The 11,222-nt window shown below is 48.4% G+C and overlaps 2 protein-coding genes across 2 annotated transcripts in view; both read right to left on the reverse strand.

The window, feature by feature from the left end:
* LOC308155732 (prolactin-releasing peptide receptor-like) lies at nucleotides 1-1,155 on the reverse strand (the record flags this gene model as incomplete). Its single annotated transcript, XM_080529106.1, has 1 exon — nucleotides 1-1,155. The coding sequence occupies one exon, from the start codon at nucleotides 1,153-1,155 to the stop codon at nucleotides 1-3; it is 1,155 nt and encodes a 384-aa protein (XP_080385232.1).
* A 5,334-nt stretch (nucleotides 1,156-6,489) lies between these two features.
* dscaml1 (Down syndrome cell adhesion molecule like 1) overlaps nucleotides 6,490-11,222 on the reverse strand; it is a gene marked incomplete at its 3' end in the record, with an annotated part of 19,082 nt that continues 14,349 nt past the window's right edge. The window contains exons 16-24 of the mRNA XM_080528865.1: nucleotides 10,701-10,889; nucleotides 10,075-10,362; nucleotides 9,704-9,859; nucleotides 9,530-9,560; nucleotides 9,168-9,286; nucleotides 8,888-9,040; nucleotides 8,118-8,318; nucleotides 7,059-7,370; nucleotides 6,490-6,923 (exon numbers count right to left, since the gene is read on the reverse strand). Coding sequence (XP_080384991.1) covers nucleotides 6,490-6,923; nucleotides 7,059-7,370; nucleotides 8,118-8,318; nucleotides 8,888-9,040; nucleotides 9,168-9,286; nucleotides 9,530-9,560; nucleotides 9,704-9,859; nucleotides 10,075-10,362; nucleotides 10,701-10,889 — 1,883 coding nt within the window. The remainder of the gene's footprint in view (nucleotides 6,924-7,058; nucleotides 7,371-8,117; nucleotides 8,319-8,887; nucleotides 9,041-9,167; nucleotides 9,287-9,529; nucleotides 9,561-9,703; nucleotides 9,860-10,074; nucleotides 10,363-10,700; nucleotides 10,890-11,222) is intronic.

The raw sequence follows: 11,222 nt of genomic DNA on the forward strand, positions 1-11,222 counted from the left end.
TCAGAAGGAGTTGTCTGTGCTGGTCTGCGGTCCGTCCAGCTCCTGTCCACCAGGCTGCTCAGATATCATGCTCAGGCAGGTGTTGTTGTTGTTGTGCTGTGATGCATGCTGAGAGAACATCAAGCTGCCCCGATGCCGGCCCCTGGTTCTCAGGTAGTCACAGAGACGCTGGCGGACCTTGCTGTGCAGTGAGGCGTAGATAAAGGGGTTGTAGCAGGCGGAGCTCATGGCCAGCAGGTGGCAGCACACCTGCAGCAGGTTGACGTAACGCTTGCCCATGATGCGGAAGTCTGGGTCCAGGTCCAGCAGCAGGTTGAGCACCTGCAGGGGCAGCCAGCAGAAGGCGAAGGCCAGCACGGACACCACCAGCAGAGAGAAGGTCTTCTTCTTCCTCCTGTTCCAGCACTGCAGGCTGTGGGAGGGGGCTCCGGGGAGGCAGCGCTGGCGTAGGCGGGCTGTGATGCCGCAGTAGGCCACAGTGACGGACAGCAGGGGCAGCAAGTAAGAGGCCAGCAGGACCAAGCAGGAGTAGAGCAGCCTGAGCTGGCCCGAGTCCGGCCAGAACTCCTCACACACCACCAGGTCCAGCCCGTGCGGACGCAGGTCCATGTAGCTGGTGTGCAGCGAGGGCGGGGCGGCCAGCGCCAGGGACAACAGCCACACCCCCACAGCCACGGCTGCAGAGCCCCTCAGAGAGATGCGCCTGCGCACGGGGTGAACCACCACCACGTAGCGGTCCACGGCGATGGCGGTGAGCGACAGCACCGAGGCGAAGACGGTGGTGGTCTGGAGCAGGGGGACCAGGTGGCAGAGAGGCCGACCAAACAGCCAGCCACGTGGCTCAAAGGCATAGGAGGCCGTCAGAGGGACGCAGCACAGGCACATGAGCAGGTCGCCTGCCGCCAGGTTACCAATGAAGAAGTTGGTGGCGTTGTGCAGCTTCCTGTCTGCCAGGATGCAGGCCAGCAGGAGGGCGTTGCCCACGCAGGCCACAGCCACCAGGAGGCAGTAGAGAGGCAGGAAGAGTGGCCGGTAGCTTAGTAGCAACTGCAGGCCTGAGAACGGCTCCATTGGGTCACTGTGGTTAAAAGGAGGAGCCACACCGACACTGGCAGTAGACTGCATCATGGACTTGGTCTCCAACACTGGGTCCATCTTTGACCACACCTGATGAACTGTGAAAGAGGGCAGATAAAGACAGCTGTGGAAGAGTGATGAACAATAAAAATGTGATCAAGGTTGAGTAAAATGAACAGGAGTGAAACGTATTGTGGCCTCAATAACAATCAAATTCATTTAAAATTATATTCAAATAGGTCACTGTGTCATATCTGGGATTTTTGTTCTGTTCAAGATAAATGGGAATCATCGGATATGCACACACATATGTGCACGCACGCACGCACGCACGCACACACACACACACACACACACACACACACACACACACACACACACACACACAAAGATGTGTGCAATGGCACATATTCTAGGAATTATAGTGATACAGGTGGTTTAAGCCCCTGGTTTGCTGTTAAGAGACTGTTGTCAGAGTTATGGACACAAGAACTGACCATCCATGACATCAACACGATTGATGTTTTGAAGCTATATATTACATTGTTTACAAAAAGAAACACAGCTATATTTTGGGTTCTAATGGGAAAAGCCAGCTTCACAAAATAAGTTGAGGATATGCAAATGTGTTCATGTTCAAATGCTCCTTCTTTAAGCAAATCCTCTTATGAACAAAGGACACATACTTGCTGCTTGCATGTATGTAAATATGTAAACAAATGTTTGATGTTTTTTTATGAGCAGAGAAGAGAATTCCACTAGAAAAGTAACACAACACTGTTGTCTGAAAACAGTAAAACAGAGAAGCATGACTAAATCCATGGTAAAAGCTTTAGCAATAACCTAGACCACATTGTTCTGATAAACAATATGCTTTTGTTCAGGCAATCAAAGTATGCCAGTCTGTCTGAAATGGAAAATAATAAATATGCCTGTTGATTTTTTCAGATAGGAAAACAGCTGTGTGTCTAACCAAACACCAAATATATCTGGAGGCTTTATGGATCATTGGATTTAGAGGTTTATAATCAGGGCTTTAAGTGGGATTTTGTAGGTGGTGGAACTGTCCAAAAAATTGTTGTTTCTCCACAATAATTATTTTACATAAATGAATTCCCACTCTCCACTGTTTACCTACACTAGGTGGAATTCTGCTTCACACCATTCTACCCCAGTTGTTTATCATTACAAGCTGATTGAAACATAATCAAAGAGTGGGTATTACCTGTGTAGAGGTTGTGGATCCTGAGGTGGAGAGATAAGTGTGATGTTCTATGGCAGGAGTCTCTTTAGGTGTTGCTGTTCTCCTCTCTTCTCCCTCAGCTCTCTCCTTGATGCCTCTTCTGTGTGCTCTGTCCACTCACTCTGCTGACGCTCTGTCCCTCTGTCAGTCTGTCCATTTAACCTCTTTGTCCATTAATCTCCCTCTTCGCTTAGTTCTGCATAGTGCGCTGAAACCTAGAGCAGCTGCTTCCACTCTGAGTGTGTGTGTGTGTGTGTGTGTGTGTGTGTGTGTGTGTGTGTGTGTGTGTGTGTGTGTGGGGAACCATCGGACATCGGACACACACACACACACACACACACACACACACACGCACGCACGCACACACACACACACACACGCACACACTCACATACACAAAGATGTGTGCAATGGCACATATTCTAGGAATTATAGTGATACAGGTGGTTTAAGTCCCTGGTTTGCTGAGACTGTTGTCAGAGTTATGGACACAAGAACTGACCATCCATGACATCAACATGATTGATGTTTTGAAGCTATATGTGGGTTGTTTACAATTACATTGTTTACAAAAACAGAAACACGGTTATATTTTGGGTTCTGATGGGAAAAGCCAGCTTTACAAAATAAGGTGATGATATGCAAATGTGTTCAAATATGTTCAAATCCTCTCATGAACTTGCCTGTCCATTAATCCCTCTTTGCTTAGTGCTGCGTAATGCTCTCAAAACCTAGATGCGTGGGGAACCATCGGACATGTGTGTGCGTGTGTGCGTGTGTATACATATAGTGTGTGTGAACTGTGCTAAATGCGCCCTGCCCTTGCACGCACGCACGCACGCACGCACGCACCCACACACCCACACCCCCCCACACCCCCACCCCCCCACCCCCACCCCCCCACCCACACACACACACACACACACACACACACACACACACACACACACACACACACACACACACACACACACACACACACACACACACACACACACACACACACACACACAGAGGGTCAAAGCAGACCAATGCTCTGTGGCTTCTATCAGTCTCTGACAGACCCAGAAGGATTAGAGTGAGGACATACAAGTGACGTTAGCTTGCTGTTTGTTATATTAGTGCCCATTGAGTGACTCCTCAGCACTTTTGACATTGATCCTGATCAATAAACAATGCTGTCTTTGGTCAACAGACAGGATAGTTGATGATGACAAGGCTGAAATGGACATTTTCTCAGAAGAGTAGCAGTATGGTGACCTCTAGTGGTATAGTGGACCTCTAGTTGCAGCCCAATCACAAGTTGGTACAGCGTCTGTCTTCTCAGATTAAAAAGACTCACAATTTAGGATGATAGACCTGTGGACCTAGGCTGACACTAGAGATGTTTTTAGCTTGAATATAGGAGAACGATATGGGCTTGATAATTGGTTGAGACATAATTCACTCAGAATTATGCGAGAAGCGGAACACAATCACATAACTAATATGTGGAAGTCATAAGCTTATGTGTTCAACAGTAAAACAATGATATGCTACATGAGGTCTCTCATTATATTCGTCGATCATTGCTCTCATTGATTAGTGGTGTCATTACCATACTATCACTATCAATCTGGATTATTATTTGGTGCTGTTCATAATTTCAGTTTATTTCAACATGAACCTTTGACAGTATGTCTTCGCAGCGGAGCAGACAACGTCTATAATGAACGACAGGAGTCGTGGTGTATAGAAAGATAGCTTTATTGCACAAGGTGTTAGAATACTCTTTTTGTTTGTTTTTCTGTTCTTTTCATAGAAAATGTTCTTTTAAACACAAGCAATTGCTATTAGAAGCAACTCAAACAAATGTTTGGAATCCCCTCAACAATTATTTTTTTCAAATGTTTAATTTTCATACATTTCTTCCCTCACTTTTTCCCTTTTACCAAGCATGCAATGTCATTTTTGAGGATGAACAAACTAAAAAAAAAATATAATAAAAAAAGTAAATAGGACAAATGACAACATCAAAAGACCTTTAAAAAAGAATAAAAATTCAACAAATTAGTATCAAAAACATAAAGGATTAGAGAACAATGCATTTCTTGCCTGTTTCGGAAATCAAAGTTTATCAAACCAATATTTCGTTAATGTTGTTTTAATTTTGAAGTTGGGGCATTCAACCCTGATCTGTGCCCTGGTTTATTCTGACGAAAATAGCTCTTCATACAAAACTGTGTTTTATGTACAAGAGTTAATCTATAAACAGTTTTAAGAGAGAGTTGAATAGGGAGTGGGGCTGGGGGGGGGTGGTAGGGGGGGGTAAGATTGGAAGCGGCAGGTTTTCCTGACCCAGTCTAGTATATACAATTTCAGTGTGTGTGTGTGAGCTAAAGAGCTAGGAGTCCCTGATTTCACTTGGCTAAACTGGCCGAAGCCATGGGTGGGATTCCTCAGTACTGTCTGGCCTCTGAAAACTACATAAAAAAAAAAGCCAAATTAAAAGAACAAAATATATTCAATCAAAATGAACGGACCGTAACAAAAAAACAAAAACAAAACAAAACAAAACTAGAATGGAGATGCGTCATTAGACATTCCAACAGGTTCCTGCGTTGATGTACAGAAGCACAAAATGGAGAGGTGATGGGAAATATACAGTACTTCAGACAGGGCAGCAACAGAGACACCAATAGACCACTGTACGTCATCTTATCATATCCAAACTGAACTCCCTGACTGGCAACGACTCTCAGGTTCATTCGAAAATTCACTTACAGTACTTCACATGATTATCCTCCTTGGTCTTGGTGGCCATTTTGTATAGGAGTGAGGGGAACAGAGTAACATGGGCTGAGAGGATGGTAGAAGATGCAGGGGACAGTCTTCTCAAAGGCCATCAGCCCATACCTGAGGCCCAGCTCCTGGCCTCTTGTCTACTCACGTTAAAGGTCAACAAATGTGGAGAAATGATAGACAGCAGTGTCAACAGTGTAGGTCACCCTGGATACGCCCGTCCTCAGAGAAAATGATTTGGCTTCTGAAAGTAATTACACCAACCAATCACTGACAACCTCATGAGATACTAACTAGGGGCTTTGAGATTGATACTTCCTGTCTGTACAGGAACTCAACTCTTTCCTCTCAGCCTGTCTACATACAGTTACATACAGTACACCCCCTATATACACACTTACTTCTCCTTCATAATCCGCCCCCTCTTTCACTGCTCCTCACAGATTGAGCGATTGTCTTGTTCTTATATTTTTAAAACATTAAAATGGTTGTATATTTTATACTTTGTCGTAATTTCACTTAAATGACATAATATACTTATATAGAAATATATACGTAAATCTTTAAAATACCAAATATTCTCTATTTGTTTGTATTGCGAGAGCCCTGATGTTTTCAAATCATTGCTGGGTCATTTGGGTTGTCATGTTATTTTCGGTCAAAAGCTATCAGATACTGTCGAGTTGGGAAGGGGGAGTGTGGAGAATATCAATAAATGTGCTAGAAATATGAACTTAAAGTTCTAAGTGAGGTGCACCTGAATCCTTCCTTATGGAACCCACATAGAGAGATTGAGAACTGTCGGTGGAAAGTGAGACTGGTGGACATTAAGAGACACAGAGAGAGTGAGACGAGACTAAAGGGTACTGGTAGGATACTGAAACTGGTAGTCCTGCAGGGGGCCTTATGCTCAAACCATGGAGGGCAGCATGAGAGTGTGTGTGTGTGTGTGTGTGTGTGTGTGTGTGTGATACACACTGGCGTGGGAACACAGCCTCTCATAGACTTGATCAGCATGAGTACTGAGCTGTCATCACGTCAATAATACTCAACGGTTTGAAATGACCATAGAAAAAAAACTCCAGCTCTCCTCTGTGTGTCCCCCACTGGAGCTGAGCGGCAGCAGGCTAAGACCGTTAGCAGGAGATAGTTATTTTATACAGGTCCAGGTGAGCATGAATCATCAGGCAGGTGACATTGGTCTCTGTGGTCTGTCTCTGGTAAGAACAGTAACCCAAGGTCAGAAGAATACTAATCACGCTACTGGGCAATTAGCTGTTAGCTGTTAGCTGGGGTAAAACTGCGACACCTGCTGTTGCATGCCCTCCCTGACCCGGAGTGATGGACACTGGAGTACGACAGGAGAGGATAGTCTGCTAAGAGAGGGGCTACACCAATGTGTAAGACTTGGAGTAGGCCCCAACCCCTTGCTTCTGCAGTCTGCCCAGCGCCGAGGAGCTGTTCTCTAGCAGTGAGTCTCTGGAGCCCCCCATCTTGTTGCTGGCTGTGGGGTTACTGCTGGTGCTGGAGGTGGAGGCTGTGGCTGCGGGGTTGGAGCCGGGCATGGTGAGAGTCCTCTGGGGCAGGGTGGCAGTGCCCGAGCTCATCCCCAGGCTGCCCAGCCCAGAGTGGCCCAGCGTCAGGGCCTGCTGCTTGGCCGGGTCCAGAGTCATGTGGCGGCCCTGGGTGTGGTACGCCCGCTGCGCCAGGCTGCGGATGGAGGCCTCTCGGGGCGGCACGGCAGGGCAGGGGTCATGCAGCTCTGCCTGCTTCCTGAAGAACGGGTCTGTCTTCATGTAGAGAGGCAGGTTGCAGAACTCACCTGAGGGAGGAGGACAACAGAGCAGGGTTAGGGGAGAGGCTTGGACACATTGTACCGCACGCCATCACTTACAGTAGCAGAGCAGGCTGTGGTGCCGGGCGGTGGCGCCGGGGCACGGCGTCTCTCTGTACTCACTCTTGTTGGCGCGGTGGGGGATGGGCACGGCCACGTTCTTGCCGCGGTCGTAGTCCTGGGGTTTGGGCGGCGAGGCGGTGAAGCGGCAGATGCCTGGTTCCGAGGGCGTGCTGAGGGAGGTCATGCTGTCGGCGGGGTCGTTGGTGCCCGTGGTCATCTGGTCTGAGGAGCTGTCGGAGATGAAGCACTCCGTGATGGTGAACTTGGCGTGCTGCAGGTGCTCCTCCAGTTTGGCATGCTCGTAGGCCCGCGCCAGCTCCTCATAGGTGGACGAGGCGCTTTCTGTCGACACCATGCTGTTACGACCCTTATCTGGAAAACAAACGTGTATGGGAGATGGTACACCATCGATGAGAAGAACAGTAAAACGTGAAGAGTTCATACTATGGTGTGTCAGTAGGTCTTTCACTAGACAAGGGGAGTGTTTAGGGAGAGAAACAGAGAGGAGAAGGGTTTAATGATAGGGATATGTCTTGGTTGGGTGTCAGGGCCGTTCTGCAGGGGTTGACTGCCAGTGCTGTCTCAAACCTGGTGTTAGTGGGCGGTAGGGTGAAGATTCTTCCTAATGCATTATTTACGATCCTGTTTATCTGAACTGGCTTGGTTCCCAAGGAAATTGACCTTGACCTCCGGGTGCTAGGCCAAGACCCTTGCGTGCAAGAGGTTTTATGGCCAACAGATGTTTTCTTTATGTCCACCATCTATGAAGACAGTAACTTTCCTTTGGTCATTGGTCATTCGATGTTCGACCACAGATGTGCGTGCCGGCCTTTGTTGAGCATCAACATTATTCATCACCCACTTGGATTTTATACTCAATATCAGAAATGATCATTACAGTAGGAGTGAATTTACTGAGTAAAGTATTTTTTGTTATTAGATTTCAGGGGGGGGGGGGGGGGGCTGTGAGAGATGATTGATGCAAAGTAAAGCCAATGGCTACATGCCCTCCGTTTTCAGTCTTTCAATTGGCTTAATAAAGGCCGAGTTTGACTCATTGGTCCACCAGACCTTTCATGCTTTCTGAAAAAGACACTATAGTGCCAGGGCTGTACCCACCCGTGTCCTGGGACAGGCTGGCACTGTAGCTGTCACTCTCGGTGGCCGTGATGCCATGGGAGCCCATGGTGCGCCAGTCAGAGGTCAGAGTTCGCGCCGAGGCGGTGGACTGGCTCTGGCCCGGCCGACTCAGGGTCCACTGGCTGGAGTAGCGGTTCCTCGAACTGTGGGCCGACTTCACGCTCTTCCTGGACACTGGGTCTAAGAGAGGATAAGAGAGGACACCAGGACGTTAAGAAGGAAGTACTCGCAACAAATACCATTAAGCAATAAGGCATAAGAGGCCTGAGAGGCATGAGAGGTGTTAGTCAACCCATCATGAATGAATGAATGAATGAATGAATGAAGTCACATCAGCTGTGACTTTATTCACGATAAAGCACTCGTCTCCTGAGCGATATTGCTTTTTATACAACGGTTACAAAACACAACCAAGAATTGTGAGAAGAAAACAACATAAGTCTTTATTTTGTCATAGATTGTGGTAGTTTCTGTCCTGCGCTCAGAAATATAATTCTCAAAACGACCAATGTTGTCATGTTAATGTGATAAACAAATCAATTCAAGTGTATGGGATATTACGGCAGTGTATGGTAAAACACGTCATAGCTATTACTGTATTAGGGAATAAAGCACGCCTCTCAATCAATCACAATGCTAGTTCTGATCAATACGTTGTATCATTTATAATCATTAACTCAGTAACCCCTACCCGTTATACTAATAATCCGTAATTCATAATTTGCATATCCTATGTGGGAAATACTCACTGGTTCCCGGACGGATGTCTGACATGTCAATCAAAGGCCCTGTGTTCTGGATGAGGGCGGGGTGGTGTAGAGACACGCCTGTGCAGAAGCTCTGCGGATTCACTGATTGGCTGAACTCGGTGTCCGTCACTGGGACTGCTGCCTTGTCCTCGCCTGTTGAAGCCAGGGGATATTTGACCAGATAGGAAATGTAGTTCACAGATCTGGTTGTATCACAGGCTGTTGTTATTATTGGTTATTGGTACTGCACTCTGATTGGCTGCAGTGTATCCATACTGACCTATCTGTTTGATGCCCTCCTTGTCCTCGATGAGCAGTTGGACCCGGGGGATATCAATGTGGAGCCGAGGGCCCTGAGGGGGGCCTTTCACTGGGGTGTCCATGCTACGGTTGTTCTTACTGCATACACACACACACACACACACACACACACACACACACACACACACACACACACACACACACACACACACACACTGTCAGATAAACAGACCTCATATGGAGCTGGATGCTAATATCAAGCTTAGTGTTGGTAATGTTTACATTTAAGGGGTAAACTATGACTGCCATACATATTCATAATAAAGGTCACGTGGAATCCCCTTCACACAAAGCCCCAGTCATAGGAGCTGTATGTCTTACCTGATAAGCATCTCTGCAAGGCTCTTAGCATCTGGGGAAGGAAATAACTTAATTAGATTACCATGGATCATGGAGATTAGGCAAATCATTCTGACCTACTGTAACATAATATTCTCTCTCTCTCTCTCTCTCTCTCTCTCTCTCTCTCTCTCTCTCTCTCTCTCTCTCTCTCACCTCTGAGTCGTTTGAGCCTCTTCTCCTTGCGTTTCCTGCGGATGATGAAGAGCAGGGCCACCCCCAGGGTGACCAGGATGACCGGAGAACCGATGGAGAAGAGCTTCTTCACGTCGTCACCATCACCCTGGGCAGACTTGATAGGAGGGATGGTACCTGCGCAGAGAGAAGAGAGGGAGAGGGAGGAAAAAAGAAGAGATTAAAGGACCACTTTACTTTTGCCACTACTTTCAGCACCCACAACCTCCTCCTCCTCCTCCTCCTCCACCCCCCTCTCCCCCTCTGCCTCCTCCACCCCCCTCCCACCTCCCTCGTCTTTGATGTCCAGTATCAGACTGAGATGAGAAACGGGAGACCGGAGTGAGACTCACTTCCGTCGTAGTCGGTGGTGGCGAACTGGGAGCTCTGGTTGCCGCAGCCGGCGCTGTTGCAGGCCTTCATCTTCAGCTCGTACCAGGTGGCCTCGCGCAGCTCGCTGAGGAAGAGCTGGGCCGTGGCGTTGGCCCTCAGGCTCTGCCAGGCCCAGGTGCCCTTGGGCCGGAAGTCCAGCAGCAGGGCGGTGATGGGGCAGCCTCCGCTGGTCCAGCCCTGCAGGTTGAGGCCCGCGTGGGTGGAGTTGATGTGGGTGAGAAGGGGCTGCTCCCTGTTGAACACTGGCTCTGCAAGGCGGGTGGGGGGGGGGGGGGGCGGGGAACGACACTGGTTAGTGAGGGTCTGCATGGACTTGGCTTACGGTGATGGGCTCACATTGATATATCAATGACACAGTATATCAATCCATCCATGGTATACGGTCTGACACTCGCTGTACTACAGCGGAGGCCGGTGGAGGTTGACATCGGAAGGCCCGTCACCCGATTTCTACCACCACAGGCCTCCACTGCTGTACTCAAATCGGCCCTTTCCCTCCTTTTTTTCTCCTCCTTTGTTCCTCTCTCTCTCTCTCTCTCTCTCTCTCTCTCTCTCTCTCTCTCTCTCTCTCTCTCTTCCTCCTTACCTCTTCCGTGGGTCTTAGCTTCGATGATCTCACTGATGCGTCCTGAGCCCACGCTGTTCTTCGCTGCTAGTTTGACCTTATACCAGGTGCCACAGCGCAGGTTGTCCAGCCTGAAGGAGCGCTCGCTGGAGCTGATGAACACATCCTTCCACTCCTCTGTGTTATCCACAGAGTACTGCAGCACGAAACCTGCATACACGAACACACACACGCACACACACGCACGCACACGCACGCACACATATACAGACACACAGACACGCACGCACACACACACACACGCACACACACATACACACACACATATACAGACACACAGACACACAGACACACAGACACACGCACACGCACACGCACACGCACACGCACACGCACACGCACACACACACACACACACACACACGCACACACACACACACACACACGCACACACACACACACGCACATACACACATACACACACACACAGGCACACAGACACACAGACACACAGACACACAGACACACAGACACACACACACA

The sequence above is a fragment of the Nansenia antarctica genome (genome assembly GCF_963989245.1).
Source record: "Nansenia antarctica genome assembly, chromosome: 4".
Taxonomy (NCBI): Eukaryota; Metazoa; Chordata; class Actinopteri; order Argentiniformes; family Microstomatidae; genus Nansenia; species Nansenia antarctica.